The sequence below is a fragment of the Rhinopithecus roxellana genome, chromosome 7 (genome assembly GCF_007565055.1).
Source record: "Rhinopithecus roxellana isolate Shanxi Qingling chromosome 7, ASM756505v1, whole genome shotgun sequence".
Taxonomy (NCBI): Eukaryota; Metazoa; Chordata; class Mammalia; order Primates; family Cercopithecidae; genus Rhinopithecus; species Rhinopithecus roxellana.
Window position 1 is genome coordinate 91,598,688 of NC_044555.1, and position 24,297 is coordinate 91,622,984.

At 34.7% G+C, this 24,297-nt stretch overlaps 1 protein-coding gene across 3 annotated transcripts in view; it reads right to left on the reverse strand.

Annotated features, from left to right (window-relative positions):
• KLHL13 (kelch like family member 13) overlaps positions 1-24,297 on the reverse strand; it is a 219,018-nt gene that overhangs the window by 64,449 nt on the left and 130,272 nt on the right. The window contains exon 1 of one of the 3 annotated variants that reach the window (XM_030934698.1): positions 15,646-16,651. The exons of the other annotated variants lie outside the window; for them this stretch is intronic. Coding sequence (XP_030790558.1) covers positions 15,646-15,743 — 98 coding nt within the window. The 5' untranslated portion in view covers positions 15,744-16,651. Of the gene's footprint in view, positions 1-15,645; positions 16,652-24,297 lie in introns of those variants that run through there. 3 annotated transcript variants of the gene reach the window in all.

The window sequence follows — 24,297 nt, forward strand, 5'->3', positions numbered from 1 at the left end:
CCATTAGATAACTATAACAGGATGAAAGTTAATTACCCAAATCAAAAGGCATTTCCACTGAATATCTCAATCTTGTCCTTAAAGAACTTCAAAAGTAATATTTGCTCCCTCTACTTACCATATTTCAAGACTCTAGTGTCCCTTCGTCTTTTGAAATTTATATACCAGTTAAACTGCATCATGCCTAATTCATCTTGACCAAAAATGTTTTCTATTTAGAAAGCTTAGTTTATATATTATTTCTCATTCTCCACATTTCTTATATTTGTGTGAAAGCAAGATAAGTAGATGGGTAGATTGGTAGGTAGGTGGGTGGGTGGGTGGATGGATGGATGGATGGATGGATGGATGGATGGATGCATGGATGGATGGATAAATGGATACATGGATGGATGAATGGTAGGTAGATAGGGTATGTAAGAATCCATTCTATTTTCTGAATGAGATAATTATTTTATTTCTAATGAAGTAATTTAAAAATAATTAGAAGAAGAATGAATTTCTAAATGTTGATTCCATACCTTCTATACAAACAAGTGAATTCAAATCTTCCTTGCTTGTATAAAACCACATAGGTGAAGGAATGCACATGTAGTAATGGTGGTAGGGAGATGGCAATATGTAGAAGTGGGCTGGGAGAAACAGCATGTGCTCCCATCACTGTCAAGCATCCCCTTCCCAGTGTACAGAGGAAATAGTTACAATCCTCTGGTGAAGCATAGGCCCTCTGGAAGGACGCTTCGCCCTACAGCTAGCACTGCCCTTTGAGAAGTCTCTGTATCTGCAGCAGTGAGCTTGCCTTCTCTTTCTTTAATCCAAAAATGAAGAAACTGGAATGGGTATTCCAACCCCTTCAGTGCCCAGGCCAATTTTCTAGGAGCTTTGCTTCCAAAGGATTTGTTAACCAAGGTGTCATTTTACTCCCGTTATCTGTAGCTCATCAACTTTAAAATTTGACTTGCTAAGGTGCATTAAAATCAAAAAGCATGTTAAGAAAGAATTGTGTTTCACCTTCCTAAGATTTTTATTAAATATTCAAACATCTGAGTTACCCAATTTTAACGTTTATTATTAAAGCAGATTCCACAAACTCAAAACCAATTAAAAATAACTGAGACAAATCTATTTGGGAACAGGAGACTCATTAATCAACTGCTAAAAGGTGGTGAAAATCCTATCCTTTTCTGAATTTCCCAGTTCTATTCAACTTCACAAAGTCAATAATTCATGACCAGGTCTTAAGAGAATGTTTATCTTTTAAGGGGAAACATGAAAAAAACTAAGAGTAAGACTCACAAAGTAATAACCGTTGCATTCCATGTTTTAAGAAATATAGTTGGCAGCCCTAAGAGTCCCAATGACTCTATGTATTCAAAGCCCGTAATAAATTTACCAAATCTCAGTCTTGACTTTTTTAATAGCCTGGAGTCATCTCTAATTATTTTAATGAATGTAGGAAAAAATCAGTATCAAATCAATCACATGTTTTCAATATGACAGCCAGTATTTTTAAGACAGGGGAGAATAATACAAAATAAGAAGACAGGCTCTCAACCTAATGAGTCTGGGAATCACTCTTAGGATAGTTCTTTCAAGCGCATCACAGATATGGGGCTCAATGGAAGCAAAGACTCTAATTTAGCATCATTTTTCGACATTAAAGTTATTGTCCCTTTTCTGCATATCTGCCTCACCATTAAGGGTTTTTTTCCAAAAAATTTTGTTACAAGACGTCAACTTACCCCTTTTGCACTATGCTTCCCATAAATAAACATATCCATTGCTGGCCATAAGCTCTCAGGTTGTTAGGAGATGCAAAAAGTCTTCACTGTTACTTACAGCCCCCTCACCTATCTACATATTTAGTTATCATACTCCAAGAGTATATATGTGGTCTTTAACTCTAGAACTGGTTCCTGGTTTTTCTCCTAAAATGTTTTAGAAACCACCATTTTACTACACTCCTAGAAAGCTATTTTAATTAAGATCACCATAATATTCCAGTCCATATCACAAAGCAATTTCAGGATCTAGTCACAGACAACTCTGCTAATTTGAATAACAAAAATTGCTCTACCAAAACCACCATAAGTGTTTATCCATGGTGCAGTAACTCTAAAGAAGGATTCATCTGGGCAAAGTATTTATGTGTCATGACTATACATCATTACCTAAAACATTAAAATTTACAAAATGTATAATGTTTTTCTGGAAGGTAGACTGATGATTTGGGGAGGAGCTATTCCAAATTATAAATCATTGAGGAATTTGCCTTTTTAGGGGTAAGATGTTTATTTTTAGAAACACCATGTTCTCTGGCTAAAAGAAGGCTATGTGTTCTTGGGTAGAACATACCACTGTGATAGAAATGACATAGTAGGCATCAAGCATTCAAATCTCCTGGTCATTTAAATGGGAATTTTAAATTGAAGATAACTGGAGCATTTTCAGATTGTGTGTACATGTGTTTTGCAGAAGCAATCTATGAATTATGAAGTAGTAACGAAGTACTTATCTTAATCTGTGTGAGATAAATGAAAAAAGAGAAGTATTCCTTTCCTACCTTTTATGCAGTCCTTTAAAGCAGTGTTTCACACTCCAAACTATAATTTCTGACTCTCAGTGCAGGTGAGAAGCAGACACAAGGGGAGAAGAGTCACCATGTAGATGAGAGTAGCAAGGAGTCAAGGTGTTAAAAGTTTCCCTAGCTAGTTGGAAAATGCTACTACCCTCACTCACTCCATTTCCATGAGCTACTTGTTGAAGTGATCATCATTTTTACATCTTCAAAATCCAATCTTTTCATATGTCAAAGATATCCTTAATGGTAATGAATTTGACTACATACATATTTCTTAATGACCATTCCTAAAATGTTGGTCAGTCAGAAGAAATTTCAGGAATCTCCAATGTATCCCGATATTATACATTCAAGAGAGCTACAGATAAAATATTTGGATTCTAGCCTGTAATCCCAGCACTTTGGGAGGCCGAGACGGGCGGATCACGAGGTCAGGAGATCGAGACCATCCTGGCTAACACGGTGAAACCCCGTCTCTACTAAAAATACAAAAAAAACTAGCCGGGCGAGGTGGTGGGCGCCTGTAGTCCCAGCTACTCGGGAGGCTGAGGCAGGAGAATGGCGTAAACCCGGGAGGCGGAGCTTGCAGTGAGCTGAGATCTGGCCACTGCACTCCAGTCCGGGCGACAGAGCGAGACTCCGCCTCAAAAAAAAAAAAAAAAAAAAAAAAAAATATTTGGATTCTAAAAGACAATTGCTATCACCAAAATTATTTGACTACCTTGGACCCTTGCTTCTTCCCCATCTCCCATGTCCAATCAACTGTTAAGTTCGACTCAATCTCTCTCTAGAATGCTCCTATGCCTCAACTCCCATCCACTCTCACTGCCTCTACCATAGTTCTTGTCTCTATTACCTCTTACCTGAATTTAATTATAATTTTCACATACATAATGGTCTTTATACATACTGTGATTGTATTTATAGCTCAGAAAAGCACACCCTTGCTCAAAGGTATTCAGTGAGTCATTGCTTGCTGAACGAAAGCCAAATCCTACACTCTTGAAGTCAAGGCTTCCTGGCCTAGCCCTCCTTAACTAATTGCACATTCCAGCAAATTATTCACAATAAATGTTTGTTTAATGACCATAGAACAAACAAAAATCCAAATTTACTTACAAACTACTAATTGTTTTGCTTTGGAATATATTGCTTTTACAAATTTACAGCTATGCATTTTTTGTCTATTGCTAAACAAGCAATGTGTAAAAGCCATTGTATTTAATCATTTTTAATAGAAAGAAAATTCATTTAATTTAAATCTAATATCAGCTAAACCTTTATGGTTAGGTTGAAGCCCTTTAAGTATAAAAAATTCAGAACATAAATGTAAACACTCTTTTGAGTGTTAATTTTTAATTTATTTCTCCTAAACCCTAGTCAGGTTTTCTTTTTCTCCTAGTCAGTGATTTCTTTTATCAAACTATACACACAAAACACATTATCATTTAAGTACAAGCATGTTAGCTTCAAAACATAAATATCTCAAATAGTTTTCTGCATTATGATGAACAGCATGTAAAAATAAGTCAAATAACTTTTAACTTTGAGAGTAGTTTCCATCGTAGAACAGATAAAAAAAAAACTTATTTTCCTTATCAGTTACAATTTGATGAACCATCACTAAAGCATTTTGGTCACTGGTAAATTGCTTCTAGTAAAATTACTTTCAGTCTGTGCCAGCATCATGGTATTTCTAAGCAACAATGAACAGAATCTGGATTTTTGATTACTTCTTTTCATAGGAAATACAGTCATAACTTACTCTCTAACAAGACCATGATATGCAATAGCCCCCATTATTCGGTGGATACATTCCAAGACCCCCAGTGGGTGCTTGAAACTATGGATATACCAAATCCCATATACACTACATTTTATTCCTATACATACGTAACTACCTGATTTATAAATTAGGTAGAGTAAGATATCAACAATAATAATTCATAATAAATAGAACAATTACAACAAAATACTTTAATAAAAGTTATGTGAATGTGCTCTTTTTCTCTCTCTCTTTCTCAAAATATCTTATCATACTGCACTCACCTATTTTCATGCCATGGTTAACCACGGGTAACTCATTCCAAGGAGTGAGAAACCATGCATAAGGGACAACGACTATATTCAATTACTGCATATATCAGATGAATAAACTTAACACTCTCATGTGAAGTGACTTGCACAGAGGTACAGACCTAAAAACTGTTCTCTAAATTCATTTATAAAATTGACATTTATTGAGCATCAGCTATGTGCCAGGCACTGCACTAGACGATAGGAAAACAAAGAGCAGTCAGGATACTTGCTTGCAAAGAGATGATAATAAAAAACAATTACTTTCCAAATAATTAAATGATATAAAATTATAATAAATGCTTACCATTATTTACTAACTAATATCATGTTGCATAATTCATATAAACCACAGTAACAAAACAATTGCCAACTTTTTTCTCTAATCCAGAAGAGTATCAGTTCATATTTAGCATATAAGCACCAAATAAAAATAAATAAATAACATCAACTTTCCTTACTATTATTTTAAAGGATTACTTGTTTCAGATCAGGCTATCTGCAGAGCTGGATCAGCAATCACACAATATTCACTATTCAAAAATATAACCTGCGAGTTTAATTATATGGAAGAAAGTCAAAACACTTGATGATGTGACAGTACTTCACATCATTTGAAAAAAGACACTCTAATTGCATCTATCTATATGCTTCAGCAACATTTCTATGAAAAGTATATTCATGAGCCAAGTCTCCAGTCTACTTAAAATCAAACCTTTGTTTCCAATTCCACGAACTTTGTTTAGCTGTGAATCATTCAGAAACGACTGCATGCACACACCCTCTGTAGGAAAGTGATCATAATGAATGAGAAAGCCACTTCAATTTGATGATTCTAAGGGGTTATCTATTGGACAATGATTCACAATCTAGTGTCATCCATATACTTTTCAAAATTGTATTTCAAATATTTTGTAGGTCCACCCAAACTAAAACTAGATCAGACTATTAATTAAGAACAAGTTTCACTGTCAGACAAGAGAAAAGCTCTGATACAATCACACCTAATAATCACATCTAATAAAGAGAAACCTAGTTAAGATTTTGTAGTAAGCTGATCTTTAACATTAATTTTAATGCAGTTGAAGAAATGGTATTTTAAAAAGGAAATATAAATTAAGACTGGATTAAATAATCAATACAAATGTACACAGATGGAGGAAAAGTGATCAGGCATTAATATCACATTCTCTTTCATGGTAAATGGTATGACCAAAAGAGTGATTTCTAAGGTTCCTATCAGCTTGTGGATTGAAAGAACCCTGAGTGAGATAATTAAGTGCATTATATGATATCAAGGTCTTATCTCATTAATCAGTGAAAAGCTCTATATTTTTGAAACCAGAAAAAAAAAAGTGAAAATTAAAGATGCTACAGGGCAACTTGTAAATGATTAGCCAAGTTAACTTAGAACTTTTAGAAACAGCTGTGGAGAGAGACTTAAATGTGGGAAGCAAGAAGGGAGCGCAGTTAGGTACAGAGGGATCGCATAAGCACAAATTAAGCCCAATTGCTCATATACACTCAACTGAGCTTGCCACTCCAATTCATCATTCTCATAATATTTGGTTCTCTAAATTTTAGTGCTCTGAAACACAATATTTTCAATCTAAACCTTTTAAATTTAAAATACCATCAGAAGGCCAAGTGTGGTGTCTCATGTCTGTAATCCCAGCACTTTGGGGGACACATGTGGGGTGGCAGGGGGTAGCTTGAGGCTAGGAGTTCACGACCAGTCTTGGAAACATAGTAAGATCCTGTCTCTACAAAAAAAGTAATAATAATAAATTAAAATACCATCAAGCCCCTGCACCCGCCATAATAGGAACCAGACAATATCTAGAAAGTTTGGTAACCAGATCTGAGATCAGAACTTTCCTGGATGCACCTCCAAGTTTAGAAATGCCACTTTTGAGGCCATAACTTGCTGAAGAATCAAATATAATGGTCAATGACTGAGTAGCATAGACAGTCTTCACCTGTTATTTAAGTGTTCCTATTTCACTCAGTAGATGTTAATTGACGTTCAAAATTTCAATATTTGCCCCCTGTGCCTGCCAAAGACCAAACACTAAAGTGAATTAGCAACAACCACATAATCATATGCCACTGCTAGCTAATTCTGTACTATGTTTTGAAGATTTTTTAAGGTTCTCAACAACCTGTATTATTTGAATTTCCAGAGACATGCAAGGACCTTCTAGTTGCTAACTATTATTTTCTGGTAGCCTTTGTGTTCAATCTGATTTTGAACAGTCTTTTGAATAAACTGAAAATGTTTTCAGAAGGTAGAAATGTAGAGTTCTTTGAAATTTTTTTCAATGCAATAAAATGCAATCAACCTCAACCAACTTGTATTATGCACACACTTTAGTACTTTTTAAACGGCTCTGATAACAGTGGAGTTATTCTGAATGATTCTGTTTGTTGCATCAAATTTTATTAAGAAAACTAATTTCATGATTTTATTCAAAAGGTAGCACTATTACTTATTAACTTTTAATAAGAGACTTGGGCTATGTGAACCATCTCAAAATAGCCTGCATTTTAAAAAGAAAAAAATACAGTTTTTAAATTACTAGCATCTTCGATTTCACTCACATCTGTATTTTACGATTGTATATGCTTGCAAAATCGATGTAATCAAAGCAATTGTGCCTATTTTATAAAATGTATAGCACAATAAAACTCTAATAGGAGAAACTTGTTTTCATGATACTTTCAACACAACCCCAGATTATGATTCTGTCACTAGATAATTCCACTTTTAAATAAGATTTCCAGGAAATCATTGTTGCAAGGGCTTATAACTGCCTATGTAATGTTTAAACTATTATACTTTTCAAGAACAAAACTACTGATCCAGAGATTAATAAATATGGTTTAGTTACAGGAATGCAAAATTTGTAGAACCATGTGGGTTAACTGGAACACTTTCTACAACGCACGTGTAAGCCTAACATGATTGTGTTCAACTAGAGTATTGCAGATAGAACAAATGACCTCCTAAGGATGTCCACATCTTAACCCCAGGAATCTGTGGATATGTTGTTACATGGCAAAGGAGACTTTGAAAATGTGATAAAGGTTACAAACTTTGAAATGGGGAGTGTCTTGTTTTATCCATGTAGCCTAATCTAATTATATGAGTCCTGAAAAAATGGAAGAGGAAGGCAGAAAAGTGAGCCAGAAAGCAATGTGAAAAGGATTCAACCTGCTGTTGCTGGCCTTAATGAGAGAGGAATAGGGCCAGAACGCAAGCAATCTCTAGAAACTGAAATTGTCCTTTAACTTACAGCCAACAAGATGATAGAAAACTTGGTCCTACAGCCACAAAGAATGGAATTTTGTCAATGACAGGAATAAGCAGGAAACAGATTCTCCCCTAGAGCCTCAGCCTTGCTGACACTTTGATTTTAGCCCCGTGAGACCAGTACCAAATTTCTGACCTGAAAAACTGTAAGATAATATGCCAAGCATGGTGGCTCATGCCTGTAATCCTAGTAGTTTGGGAGGCTGAGACAGGAGGATAGCTTGAGCCGTGGAGTTTGAGACCAGCCTGGATAACACAGCAAGACCTCATTTCTACACATAATAATAATAATAATAATAAGAATAAGAATAATAAGAATAATAAGCTGGATGTGGTGGTGCGTGCCTGTAGTCCCAGTTACTGAGGAGGCTGAGGCAGGAGGATCGCTTGAGCCCGGGTGGTCAAGGCTGCAGGGAGCAATGATCATGCCACTGTACTCCAGCCTGCACAACACAGTGAGATCCCCACCTCAAAAAAAAGAAAACTGTAGGACAATAAATGTGTGACATTTTAGGCCATTCGTTTGCAGTAATTTGATATGGCAGTAATAGAAAAGTAATGCATAGAGGTTTGGGTTTTTTTTTTTTTTTTTTTTTTGAGTATTTACATGCAATTAAGTAGTGGGAGGATAATGTCCACAGGAAAGTACTAAACATATTGACTGGGGTAGAACCCTTGGAACATGCTAAAAAGAGTACACCAGCTACAGCACTGTCCATCATAGCTAATTACCATGGGTGGGAAATGTGTGTAATCAGTGAAGGTGGAATAATGCTTCAAGCAACTATGGAAACATCAAGAGACAATGAAGTTAATCCCGATATCATATGAGCAAGTAAAGATAATTGCTTCAATATTTTCCTTCATCTTCACCACTTGACAGTATTCAAGTAAAGCTTTCTAACCTCTTCCTATACCACCACCCAATTCAAAAAGCTTTCCCATCTACCATACTTCCCTTTTCTTCTAATCCTAGTAAGGTATTATATAATTAATAGATGAAATGAAAGTAGCAAAAGTCCATAAAAATGAAAAGGCATTGGAGAAATTACGAGCTTTGAAATCATGTGGCCCTAAATTTGAATTTTGGCTCAACTTGTGATTTGATGTGTAACATTAAGCAAGTTAATTAACCTCTCTGAACTTGTGTCCTTATTCGTAAAATAGGGAGAAGATGTACACTTATAGGGCTTTTTGGGAGGAACCAAATTAAGTGCTTAGCACTTATATAATAGAAGAAAATAAATTGTATTATATTTAACTATGCTAAACTAGGACATTTTAAAACTTTGGACTATGTCTCGTGAAATTTAGAATATCTGTCATACATGCTAGATTAAAATTTAATACAGAGTTCTGAAACTTGTTTTTATTTTTTTTTTTTTTTTGTTATTGAAGGTAAGTTACTTCATTACTCCATTGAACTATATTATAAGAACTGCTCTCCAATAAATTGAGCATGTTCTTGCCTTAGCATGACATAAATGTGGGGGGGGGGGAATGGGTTAAAAACAACAGATACCCTTATCATAGTAAGTTATGCTGGGAAAAATACTTTAGTATAATTGGAAACACAATATAATTTTATTTTAAACTAAGATTCCATCTTAGAGTTTGAGATCAAATTATTACTGCTTGGAAGGTAATATATGTACCCTTGTGTGCTATAAAGCACAAAAGTGCATTATTTCCTAAACAGTACATTATTCCCTGTCCAATGTAAAGAATAGTATTCCATTCTTATTGTTTAAAAATATAGCGTCAAATTTAAACATAAATTGCTTCGTTTTCCATCCTATGCAATATGCACTTTAAAATGTGTTATCTACCTCCAATCCAAGTCTCCTCATTTAGTCCAGATAAATTTTTCTTCTGTAGTGTTTTCATTGCCCTTAAATCCATTATCAATATTGAAAATACAGTAAACAAGAATTTATTTAACCTGTTTGTCTTGGTCCCAAATTTTCACGGCAGTAGAATAAATTCAGCTATTTAATTGTTTATGAGTGAAGATAGTATGGAAGATAAAAAATAATCACTTTGAATGATCGCAAGGACTATGCGCCCTAATCGTCAGCAGAGTCATGCCTGGCACATAATAGACAGTTGAGTAACTGCTGAATGTTATAAACTTAACATACAGGGCGATTGAAAAAGAACTGAGCACTTTCTAAAACGAATTACTTAGTAACTTATTTATGTACTGATTCCCCAAGAATCTCATGTTTATACCACCTCTGTCTCAAAGTCTTGAGGATATAAAGCAACACACCATGGCAGCCATGTCAATCTAAAATGTTATATGTATATTGTTTGTAATTCTTAACTCTTTAACTGCAAGTCATTAGCACAAATACTTGCCTATCCCATACTTCTTTCTCATCTCTCCCTCTCCCCAAGTTTGGCCGCACTTAAGTCTCTACTAAATATTCTAGGTTTCAAGCAGAATGTGTGAAATTCTCAGTAACTCCGTATTTCCCATGATGGTATGGAGATTTGAAATTCTGCCTCTCTTCCCTCTGTAGAAAGTGGTTTCTTTGCAGTGGGGAGGGGGGGCGATTACTTGGAAGATACACTAAGTATAAAAAATGAATCTAGATAAATTATTGACCAGTGAATGTCTTTGAAATATTTGAAAGTGACGGGAACACTAGCTCTCTGTCTTGCAAGTGTCTTGTGTACAATATTTTTCTGTTACATTAAATGATTTCAAGAGGTCTTTTAAAAACCATACACAATAGGCTTTAAAACAAAATGTTAACTTCACTTGCACATGCCAGGCTTCCTCAAACTAAAAGATCTGAAGAAGCTAAAAGAATAAACACAGACAGTGAGGAGCAGGCAATCTGATCATAAGGCCTTCAAAAAGGCAATTTGCAAACTGTAAATTCACTAGGGGCCAGTGTGAATCCTGTAATTAAAAAAATATATAATCTCAGGCCTTTTAAGACAAGCAGAGCTTCTGCTTAAAGGAAGAACTGTCTTCTCTTTGGACTCCATGTGGAGCGACACATTCAAATGTAGTATCTTACATAAAGATTAACATGAAAAAACCATCCAAGTGAGGACAACCAGGAGAGTGAAGGGTCTGAAAACCTTGTCACATGAGAAGACATCTAAGTGTGCATGTAATAGATTTTTTTTCTATATAGCTCTATAAGGCTACACTGGGAATGGGAGATAAAAGATACAAGGAACTGATTTTGCTCAATGCAAGGAAAAGCTGTCCATGAATGAAGGGTGCAGCCTTGGTGAGGTAGTGAGCCCTTTGTCACTGACAGCGTTCAAGAAGGACACGGAATGCCATCTTCAAGAGGTGTCATGGAATGAGTTCCTGTGTTAAAAGGGGTTCAGACTTCCTAAATGACTTCTAAGGTCACTTCTATCTCTATGATTTTCCATTAATAAATGACAACCTTCTGCAAGCTCAGACAATGCAAATTCCCAAAGAACATGCCATAAAAGTTGCAGACTAACTCAAAATTTATCTTAAGTGTTAGCTGTGTTATTTTTCCACGTAATTTTGTTAAATTGTGCATATGTAATAAAAACAAATTAAGTAGACACAAGCAAGAGTTTATGTTTCGAAAGCAACTAAACATTCTTTTCTATTTTGAGATTATCAATTTAACAAGTATTTTGCTAGATAAGAAATATTTCTCTAACCATGAATGATTATCAATTTAATAAGTATTTTGCTAGACAAGAAAGATTTCTGTAATGACAAAGTTTTGTTTTATTTACTAAATTAGAAAAAAGAGACAATCTTACGGGATAGAAACATGTCAAATTTAGAAAATTCATATTTTTATTATGTCTGTACTGTGAATCACCTACAAACAAGGAGCATTTATACAATATACACAATCTTTTCTCAGGAAATACCAGGCACTGAATTTTATTGAAAAAATTATAGTAGCAATTACTATAAAATGCTGTGTTATTGGCATTTACCATAAAAATATTTTCTACATATCAAACAAAATAATCATAAATAGGAAGCTAACTGATATAAGTGCAGAGACTAAAGGAGAACAAGTCTAGTTCACTAACATTCATTGTCTTTTAGACTAAGAAAGGTAACATTCTAAGGAAAACAACTCACAGGGTCTGTCTTGCTAGAATTCATTGTTATATTTCACTGGTTAATTCTTACCTAATTGCCTTCCTCCTTGCCACACTATTATTGTCAAAACTCGCTGCTGGAAAAGAAAAGATGAAAGGATCACTAGTGCTAATTTTGTTCTATTTCAGTGTGTCCTTAGCATCTAACAAGGCATTAACCCTATAATATTAGCCTGAAGGAACCATTTGCTGTTTTAAAACAATGAATACCTAAACACCATAAAAACACTTAGATGTGATTGCCCTTTCAGCTTTATTAATTTAGGCAAAATGACAGAGTAATTTATATGGTTTGCACCTGACAGGGGCAGAGTCTTTACTAATGCAGTTTACACTGGCCAGGAGATCCTCCCTCAGGCTAAGGTTGAACTTCAACCTACTGTTGAACAGAGTGCGAAGCAAACACATGTCACCAAGTACTCTACTTCTATCAAGACAATCCCTTCAGAAATCCACATAGATGGCACACTACACTGCAAGTGCTCAAACCTAAAGCTGAAAGAATATATATACCCAATAAAGACTATTTGATCATCAATCAATCTAGAGACTGAAGTATTATTTTCCTGAATCTTTTGTATTTAAGATATCCCACTTTTCTAGTATGACATTACAGCAAATTTTTAAGTGCTTTATACGACATAAGATGTTATTTCTCCTAATATTGCCACAAATACTATAGTCTTCATCATAGAGAAATCTTAAAAATGTTGGGACATTTCAACTATCATGCAAGTTCTAAACAAACAGAAAGAAAACAAACATGGACTTTAAACCCACAAGGAAAAAAGTAAAATAGTCTTGCTGTTCAATGTTTGTAGTAAGTAAAATGTTCTCTATTGTAGCCTTCACTAGCACAGCAGTACTGCCCTATCTGTAGCATCAATGAAAGAGCTACAGCGAAGAAGCACATACACTGGGTTTAGAAAGAGACCATAAAGAGCCTTTAGATTTTTCCCACACATGCTCAATCACTATAACACATTTTTACTACTACCTAAAATATTTCATATTGAAATTTCAGTCTTTGACAAAGTACACAAGTCTTCAATGAAAATCACGTAATATATATTTGACAAAGCATGGTAAGTAATGATAAAACATTACAAACCAATACTGATGCTACGCAAGCATACATACAAAAAGATTTTATATCACCTATGAAGAATTCTATATTCAAAATAATACTTTAAATACTTATACATGATTTTACAGGTAAATTTCCTATATATCACAATTTATTGAGGAGTCAGAATTGAACAATTCCATTTCAATGCAAAGAGTTTAGACCCAAAAGACACAAGTAACCATTTAAACCTATGTCGGCCAGCCAAATTGTGAGAACAAATATAATGTTACTTGACCCAGTAATCTAATTTAGTCTTTATCATTTTTGAAGTGAAATTATGCTATACTTAAGTATCATTTTGTGTGTAAATGTGTTGAGGAATATAGAGAAGTACTGATGAGAAAAACATGTTAAAAATGATGCTTTTATTTTTGGCCAAGTGAGGTAATGAACTGTGATCTAAAACGGTCAAAAACTAAACAACATATTTAAAAACCTGATTTAACCTCCCCAAGCTAGTCTTGCTACATTTCACATAAATTTCTATCTGTGCATATTTACTTACTATTAAGTATTAATATACATATAAAGAAAAGTTAAGACCAATTCAATAATGTAGTGTTAAAATGTCAAAATAGTCTGTAACAATGTCAAAATACTCCAGCCTACCATAAGCTCTTCAAATATATTTTTCCATTCCACCTATGTGTACTACCAACAACCAATAGTCAACATGAAAGATCTATTATATTTTGTAGGTTCTATCTCCTAAATTGATTTACTCATATCATCAGGTCAAAGAGGTAAGTACTTAAAAGGAAGAAAGTGATTAATTTAAAATGTTGTGTTGAGTTGTATCTGAGCTTGTGGCTAGTATGAATTAATAAAATATGGACATTTATTTCACCATCTCTAAAAGTCGACAAATCAGCTGCAATAAGGGCTGCAATTTGGATCTTTTGGACAATCAAATATAGCATGAATATTAGAAACATTAATAACCATTATTCATTTTAACCTGATTTTAGTGAGGTTTTGTTTTGTTTTTATAATAAAGTTGCTTTGGGTAAATCTTTAGTCATTTCTTGTCAGTTAAGATGCATAAAGTCAGGAAGCATCCTGTTTTCTCAGATTATTTGAAAGAGTTCCATTAACTTCTCACCTCCATTAACTTGTCACCTCCATTAATTTGTGCTTTTGACAAACACAGTTTTTGAAAAACAAATATAGCTGGTTTATTTTTACAAACTAGCCTATTTTTTTACTTCATAGAAAACAAGTGTAACACCCAAAGAGATAAAAATATCCTGGAACATAAACAGAAAGAAGCATTAAAAAATCTGAAAATAAAATGATGACAGGATTTAATTCTGAAATGGCCTCATTTTTCAGCACTTTCCAGGGAGTTGCTTCTTTTGGACTGAGAGCATAACCACACTTTCTCAGCATCTGAAAGCCTTTCAAAGAATGAGATAGATGTAATTGTGCATCTCTACCTCACATAAAACAAAAACTAAGTTAAAAAATGGCAACTCACCACAGCTCTAAATACACAATTAAACTAAGGCAGGAGAAGTTTTCCACATCTTTCCTACTGATAAATATTTTTAAAGGAACACTCAAATTTAAAACATTCTTTTCAAAAGCTTTTCTCGTACTAATATTTTCTTTAAAAAAAGATTCGGTTTTACTCCACCAAAAAGGATCATGAACAAAAAGAACATTTTATTATGTCTCCTGGATTTTGCCTTTAAAGCAATACTGCAAATTTAAAAAGATTTTCAAAAATTTTGAAAATTTCTAGAAAGACTTCCCAGTGCACTTCAGTACATATTTACTTAAAATATATTTTTAAAACAGACATTTGTAGAATACTTTTTCAACCCCCATAATATAAATAACTGCTCATAGAGATATAATATGCACAAATTCAAACTTACACTTGAGAACTTGAATGATAAAGCTGAGAAATATGTGATATTAAACATATTAATATTCATACACAACTAAAGTATAAAAGTCTCAATTAAAAGACTCATTTTCTGATCCATGTTAACTCTGCTTTTAATTCATGAAAAAATAGTATAGAGGCATTACCATATTTAACACACCACCATCAGTTTTTTAATGCCATTACACAGAAAAAGTCATCCTAAGCGTTTTAGATATTCAAAAATTCAAACAAATCCAACATATGTTAAATATTAAAGTTAATTCTTTTGCAATTCCTTAGTTATGCCTTTGTACTTTCACACAGGTAATTAGATTACCATTAAACACTTTAAATAAACATAAACTTTAGAAAAACAAAACAATGATGAAGTGTGGGCATGCCAACATCTTTAAATGTAAGCAAGCTTGAGGTTTTTAATCCTGTAGGTTTTTGGATTTTGCTGTTTGGGGGCTCCCCCGCCCCCGTTTTGCCACAAGGTAGATTCATGAATGAAATACCACTTTAATATCCTATTTTCTCTCACTTACATGTATGCTGGAGAAAGTGGAGTTGACCTGGATGTTTTAAGCACAGGAACTGGGAATTTCCAGATAGCAGGAGAGCTCGTTTTCCATTTCAATGGCATGTTGTCACCACGGTACTACAATAACAGTAAAGAGCGTTTCCATAACAGACTACCAACTAGGACTTCCATTCCACACTGTACTGACACAGCAGTGGCTGCCGCGGAGAACAAGCAAAGGATTCTGCCAGTGCCCTTAAACCGATGCTTCCAATCTGTAAAATAGGGCTGTAAGGTACCTCCTTAAATTCCTCTGTCCCCTAAAGCAATATGATGATTCTATCATTCCAACTCAACAATAGTGCCAGAAAAGCGCTGACTGCAGTATATTTTTTTAAGACTGCACTATGCATACCATACAATGCAGCTTTATTTAATAAAAGCAACCAGGCTTTTTTTTTTTTAAGCTTGCAATACCATTGTTCTACCTTAACAGGGATACTGCAGCACTGTACTATATTCTGCACCTATTAACCTGATTTCTGACCAATAGTAGCAAGAAAAAACATAGATGGGTTTCATATGAAAATGAAACAACATACCTACTCAGAATACACTTGTCATCCTCTGAACAATCTTCTTTTGAGCTGCAACAATACAAATGAGATATAAACCTCAGCATAGCCTTAGGCCACCGCTAACAGAGATCAGTGACTCAATTCAGCAGCCTGCTTTCCTCCTGTGCAAGCTCTGGCCACACAATACAAGAATGCCATTATGGGAAAAGCCTGTTTCAAAAATTCCAGTCCCTCTGTTTTCCAGCTAGGAGAAGGCAAAATGTAAGAAGAATATAAACTGCTGCAGAACTCTGCAGGCTCTTCTAGTAGCTTCTGATTCAAGTTGCTCTCCTTTCCCTATTCTTATTTCCAAGCTGAGATGAGCAAAATCTCATACATTTACAACATGCTATAGTAACACAAATATCACTCTGTCTTCTGCAGCAGAGAAGTACAGAGTAGCATGATCTTAATAGCAGTACTCAGAGGGACGCTATCAACAATCTAATTCAATACTGCCCTCCCCTTCTCTCTCCTTTCCCCTCTTGTTCAGCCCCCTTACTCCTCCCCTCCCTCCCCCGCAAACAGCTCACAAATTGCCTAGAGGAAAGACCAAAGCCGCTGGCCAAGCAGGTGTCCAGCAGGGACCACTCCAAAGCTCAACAGCGGGTCCGGTAACCTATAGGGATTAGCGATTGTCAAGGAGGTTCAAAAATTGAAGCTGCTGTCAAAGGCAGCTTGAGGTGTTTCATGAAAGCAATGGCAAATAAAGGGTTCATCTATATTGTTTTAAAATACTGCCAAAAAACAGCATTGTAAATGCCCTGAAAGTGACTTTTAAGCTTCTGTTTAAAGCACCAAAACAAACTCACAAATTTTCTACACAATTCTAAAAAGTGAATATAGGTTAAATGAGTATTATGCTGAACTCTTTATCTATAGGCTGAAGAATTTTACTTCTGATATAGGCAATTCACGATCATAGTACCCTTCTGCTTCTACCTAAAAACAGAATTATCCATTTCCATCAATGCAAGCTTAGTAAAGGCAGACCATGATTGACATGAAAGCCACTACCTATTTTAAAAAATCACTGCAGGGACAAAGAGCTCATATTTACTTTCAAGTCTGTATCCAAACAATAAACTCATGCTTCCAACTTAAATAGTTGGCTTTCGGATACTCTTTCCAAATTATTCCTAGTTTTTAAAGATTGAGATTTAGTCCCCGAAGAGGCTTTTTCATCTGCATTTTAGAAACACACATGAATGTTTCTATAGTAAGGAACTATTTTCAAAAATTCCAAAATACCAAATTTAATATATGAGAAATACAGCATAAAATCAGCTAATGTAATCACAAACACCTTCCTTTTAAGATACAGACCAATATCAAGGCAAAAAGACAAACTACTATTTTCCTGTGAAGCACAAAATATACATGTACATGCAGTATGTACATATACACATACATACATACATATATGAAAGAGAAACCTTACTTTGAAAGACTGACAAGTAATATATGAACTTTGTAAATATTAATATTATGTCAACCATCATTACCTTACATACAATTTTTATTCAACCTATCATACAAAAGAAACAGCCCTCAAAAACCCAGTCAAGCAATTTAAAGGGTTAAATTATATGTCCAACTCCTTTTAGTACTCACACACAAAACGGACTCATAGAAATTGTCAAAGGAATCAGAAAAAGGGATATTTATCAATGCGTTAGTGGCCAACATATATTTAAAAGTTTTTTTTTAACCTGCCACTAATACGCATAAATTATAGTCAATATTTTACATTAGAAGGCTTTCTGCAATAATCCTTAATGGTTATATAGCAGAAAGCCCTCAGGTATAATCAGCACGGGCAACTTGTTTGAAATCCAAAGAAGGAGAAATACATACACACACACACGCATACACACACACAGCCACACACACGTATGAACACATCAAGTTTGAAATGTCTTATTCCACAGTGAGTTTCAAACAAATTTTCAAAACCCGAAGCATTTGCAAACATTTAAAAATATAAAACATAAAGCAGCTATATATTATGTAGTAAGGAGGTGATGTTTTAGAAAAGAAATTCAATCATTTTCCAGCTTATGGATCTTTTTGTTTGCTTGCTTTTCTGAGATGGAGTCTCCCTCTGTCACCCAGGCTGGAGTGCAGTGGCACAATCCAGGCTCACTGCAACCTCTGCCTTTCAGGTTGCAGCAATTCTCCTGCCTCAGCCTCTTGAGTAGCTGGGATTACATGCACCTGCCACCATGCCTGGCTAATTTTTGTATTTTCAGTAGAGACAAGGTTTCACCATATTGGTCAGACTGGTCTCGAACTCTTGACCTCAGGTGATCCACCCGCCTTGGCCTCCCAAAGTGCCAGAATTAAAGGCGTGAACCACAGTGGCCGCCCTACTTCACCTTCTGAGAATAAAGATCCAAAAACCTGTGTAAAAACATGGTAGTGAAGTGTTTCCAGCAGTTTATCTGTCTATGAAGGCTTCTCAAACATTGATGAGTGGAAAACAGACAAGTTAAGGTAGAGTTTTCCAAATTCCCAAAAAGGGAACCACCACAAACAAGTGAAGATCACTTTATTGTAAAGATTATCATTCTTCTACAAGAATATTCTTCTATAAGCTATTATTCTTCTATAAACAATCAACTGATTCAAAAAAACCAACATATTTTTGTCTAATTTCATTAGGCTCCAAAGAAACTATCTAATACCACGAATATTCTATGTCAATTTTCAGTCTAGATTCCTTGCAGACTTAATATTTAATATTTGTTTCTGTGGTACTCCAATAATTTTCTTATTTGTTCAGAGTGAAAAGAAAGTATGGCTGCCTCCCTACACCCCATCCTCAGCACTCTAAAACACCTAAAATCCTAAAAGCATTATATCTGATGGTGGAGATGTATACATATTCAGTTCTTACTTTTCCTTTAATAAATTATTAAGTCACTTATAATTACCTCTCATGAGCAAACAACTATTATGCCAAAGTCCTTAAAAATAATCCCTTTAGGCCGGACGTGGTGGCTCACACCTGTAATCCCAGCACTTTGGGAGGCCGAGGTGGGCAGATCACGAGGTCAGGAGATTGAGACCATCCTGGCTAACACGGTGAAACCCCGTCTCCACTAAAAGTACAAAAAATTAGTCGTGTGTGGTGGCAGGTGCCTGTAGTCCCAGCTACTTGGGAGGCTGAGGCAGGACAATTGTGTGAACCCGGGAGGCGGAGCTTGCAGTGAGCTGAGATCGTGCCTCTGCACTCCAGCCTGGATGACAGAGTGAGACTCCGTCTCAAAAAACAATAATAATAATAATCCCTTTAATCAGAAATACAGTTCATGAACAATACTTTACACTATAATTCACTTAACAACACTATTCCTCACGTATCATTTAGAAATAAACTTCAGCCAGGTAAAATCATCCCAATTACAAGTTGGCAGCATCCAAACAAATCAGATGTTACTACCCTGGTGGAGAATCCAGTCATAACTATGGAGTGTAATTATAATTCCCATTACATTCTAGAACTAAAAATATGTTCACCTATGGAATGAACAAAAATGATTAAACACATATCTTAAATATAATTTTATGCAGGCCCAGTGTCCCACTATTTTAATATTTAGAATAGCAAATGTCAAAAAACCCTTGGTCACATCATAGGAAACACTTATTTTGATTACAGAACACTTGGTTTCTATTATGTACAACTGCATAAAACAGGAGAGAAAGACATCATACATAAAAGCTCTTCAACACATTTTATGAATATTAATCAGTTAAAAAATACCTGTGAAATGCATAGCTCAGAGATGTAACAAACAAAGGACAATGATGGGTCTTCGCCAAAGCTACAAAAAGAGCCAACTCTTAGAATGTAAAAGGAGAAGATTTTTTGAAATTTTAGGACTCTAAGAATTCATTTTTCTCAGTACCGTCATTGCATAAACGAAAACACTGAAACCCAGAGACACTAACTTGCCCAATGTTGTATCACAAGCTAGCAGTAAAAGAGGAACTAGAAACCAAATTTCAATCTCCTAGTATAGGACTCTTGTAGAATCCCTACTGTTCTTCCCAATGAGACCATTCCACAAGATGCATGTTTCTATTTGAAGTGAACCACATTCTATAAATGTCTCAAGGTATTCTAAAGAAACAGGACTACAAAGAGATATCAACTCTTCCAATTATATGTTCAATGAAAAATAGAAGTGGGAGAAAAATACCATAAAAGAAAAGCTGTGCATGAAGAACCATTTCCAAAATCTTAATTCCAGAAGATGTTTAAGAATGTTCAGGAAAAAAATGTAAGTATAACTTAAGCAGTCACGGTATGAGAGAAAAGGTAAATATATTGCCAATACTCTGATATTTTTTCTCAGTGTAAATGTTCCTAAATAATTTTATAGTAAAACTTAATTTGCTAACTGACTGCTACAGTTTGTCACCAGTACCACCTCACCAAATGAACTAATATATCGTGTTTCTAATCTCTTGCTCCATTTTTTTCCTGATGTCCCCTAAGAAATTATCTACTTTTTCGTGCAAGTTTTGGTTAATCCTGTGGTAGGTACAGCTAAAGACTAATAGCCCTAGTCAGAGTTTGTATGAACAGACACTGTGTAATCTTTTCAGTTCTGAAATGTCTCTTCAGATTAATCTAAAATATCCATGTTATTCACAATGCTCAGACAAGACTGCAGATCATGCCAGATTGTGTGCTTTGTTTATGTTCCACCAATCAGTAAAAGTACTTGGATGGCAACCAAATAGGACTGTTAAACCCTTTAAAACACACAAAAAATTCTGGACAGCAGAGCAAAATTCTTGATACATTAAGGGTTCCTTCTTACAGGAAATAAAATTGTTCACATTCATGGCTATGTACACTTATACAGTTACATGCATGTGTGTTTGTGTGTATCTTTTATACACATATATGACTATATATTCATGCATGAGTGTGTCTCCTTTATTTGTTTCAGGAAATCATCAGATACATTAAAAATTTCTTACTAGATACTCAGATATGTAGCCTTGCCACAATAAAAAATGGAAAATCCCAGATATTTCTCAAAGACAACTACACTGGAAAGTTTTACATTGGAAATTTCCTTAACAGAACTGTGTGAAACCTAGTAGGTCAACAAAGAATCTACAAAGACATCCCCTTTTGTAGCTATGACTATGCCTTGGATTTATATCAAAGGTATCAAACAATATAAATTAGTCAAAATCATCAAACAATACAAACAGTGCTATGCAGGCACACACTCATGTATATGCACAGAGAATTCCTCACACCATGATGGCGTAAGCAATGTGAAGGGCAGTATTCTTCCTATCTGTAACATTGCCATAGGATATGAAGATAAATATCCCTTATCTTATTAAGATAAACAAATAAATATTTATTTATTTATTTATTTCCATGTTGGGCAGAGGGAAAACAGCAATAAGAGATGCTGGTGTGTTGAAACGGGAGGAACACTAGATAATGGGTCCAAAGGAGAAGACAATAGGGGTGAGGAAGGTAATGACTGGCTGTAAGGGGAAAAGAAAGCCAGAGTGGTAGTAATTGCTGAAATTTACATAATACTTTTTATAGTTGGGTGTCAGATGAAAGAGGTTATGGGGCTAAGACAGGAACTGGGGTAAGTGGGCAAAAATACAGAGAGACTGAGCAGAGAACAAAGATCCAGTTGTTGGGGACCCAATGATCCACAGATTCTGACTACCTTTACTCTTTCACTAAGGCTGAATAAAGGAGTAACATTGAATGGGAAATTCAGAAGTTCTTGCCCTTCCTTCTTCATTTTGTTTTCTGGCACTATCTATACTCTTTATGGCTTTTCTTTCTTTTTTTTTTTTTTTCCTACCCGTGTATGCTTCAAAGTATTGCCATCTGTTTATTTAAAAAATGCTTTAAACTCCAAACCAGGACGTTTGTGTATGCTTGGGGTTGTGGTAGTGGAAATCAATGGTTTTTATTTTATTTTATTTTATTTTATTTATTTATTTTTGAGACAGAGTCTCATTCTGTAGCCCAGGCTGGAGTGCAGTGACACGATCTTGGCTCACTGCAACTTCTGCCTCCCAGGTTCAAGCAATTCTCCTGCCTCAAACTCCCGAATAGCTGGGATTACAGGCATGCGCCACCACGTCCGGCTAATTTTTTGTATTTTTAACAGAGATGGGTTTTTATCATGTTGGCCAGGCTGGTCTTGAACTCCTGGCCTCAAGTGATCCACCCACCTCGACCTCTCAAATTGGTGGGATTACAGCCTTGAGCCACTGCACCTGGCAAATCAACGGTTTTTAAATATATATACTATTTACTATTTACATATGTGATTTTAGATTACCTTTTTTAAACTGTTTGATAAGAGCAATACAGAGAGACAATTTATCATCATCAGTAGAGGTAATATATCCAATTCTCCAAAAAGATGCCATGCTATTACCACAACCTGTGCTATAGCTATTATACTTCATCTGCCCAAGATGTCTTTCCCAAATTCCTATGTGTCCCTCAAGAAGGAATCCCTAAATCTTTGTATCTTCCTAATCAAGCACCATTCCTGGCCCATTGGAAAGCACTCAATAAGTATTTGTTGAGTAAACTGAAAGGGAAATGTATAAGCAGAAGAGTGAAAATCAGAATTATATATTGAAGCCAGAATATATCCTGAAGGATTTTTAAAACACTTGCTAAACCTGCTATTACCACAAGCAGAAGTTAAGAGGGGTATTTATCTGTTAATTTGATAATTTTAGGCTATAATCTCCTTAAAATGAAAAAATATACAGAAACATCCTATCTTATTAAAAATAAGCATATATTGAAGGAAATCGTCCAGAATATACATATACTTTCTTAAATAAAATAAATCATTCCAATAAAAAAATCTCTATCACCTGAAATAGTGATCACTCACCTGTTTAATCATCTCTCAGCAACTTCCTAAGCATCTCCTCAAACTACTTTGAGTAAATAAAACAGTCAAGCCATTGTTAGCTTTTCTGATTGAATCTGTAAACTTATCAAAATAAAAAGCCACTTAAAATGTACAGTGCAACTGAACAATTAAGAATATGGCTCTAGCGAATGAAAATACATTCATATGAAGCTTTCCAAATAGTTTCACTTATTTGTTTTAATTTTGGTAGCATCAAATATGGAAGCAAGACTGCCAAAGTGGCATGAAGACGACATAAAGAATACTGAAAGCTTTATATTTGTAAATCCTGCACTATTTTGGTAAGAATAAACAATTTCTAACAATGTTTATTTATGATGGTTGAAAAATTTTTCAGTAATAAGCACACCACCTACCAAATCTCAAAAGACACGCCAGTTAAACAAATTCAACATTTGCCATGTTCTATATTATTTCAGAAATATCTATACTTTTATAAAAATCTGAATTTCTGAAAGATCTTTAGAAGAGTATATTTTCTTCAACATCCCAATTTTAAATTAATGAAATAGTGCTACTACTTTGAAAAATGTATATTTACATCCAAAAAGTTATTATAACATTCACACGTGCATCATAAATGTTATAACCAAAAATGAGGTTAGAAGATTACCTGGTTATCCAATCTCTTCCTCTTCCTATTTATAAATATTGGTTAAAAATACTGATAGAGTAATCAAAATAACATTTTGCTAACCAGCAGCACTTTCACAGAAACCTAATCCTAATGACTAATTAAGACTATTTAACACAATTTAAATTTTCTATGAGAAAGAGCTGTTTATATTCAATTGCTTTAATTTTTTACCATTTCATAGGCTTAATTATTAAAACTGAATTTCCTATACATATGTCCACAGAAACTATTGTTGTCTAAAAATAAAAGGTTTTGACCAAATAATGAATGAGAAAATCTTACACTTCATAAAAGGCTCAATTTCAAACTTGAACCTTGTGACCCATTGCCATAACATGAAACTCAACAGTTTTCTTAAAGATGTCCTATGGCCATGTTATTTGCCCACTATGGCACTATCCAAGAGACTTAGCAACCTGGCCAATACCTCTGTTTTCATAACTATTTCCAGATCCTTTTCA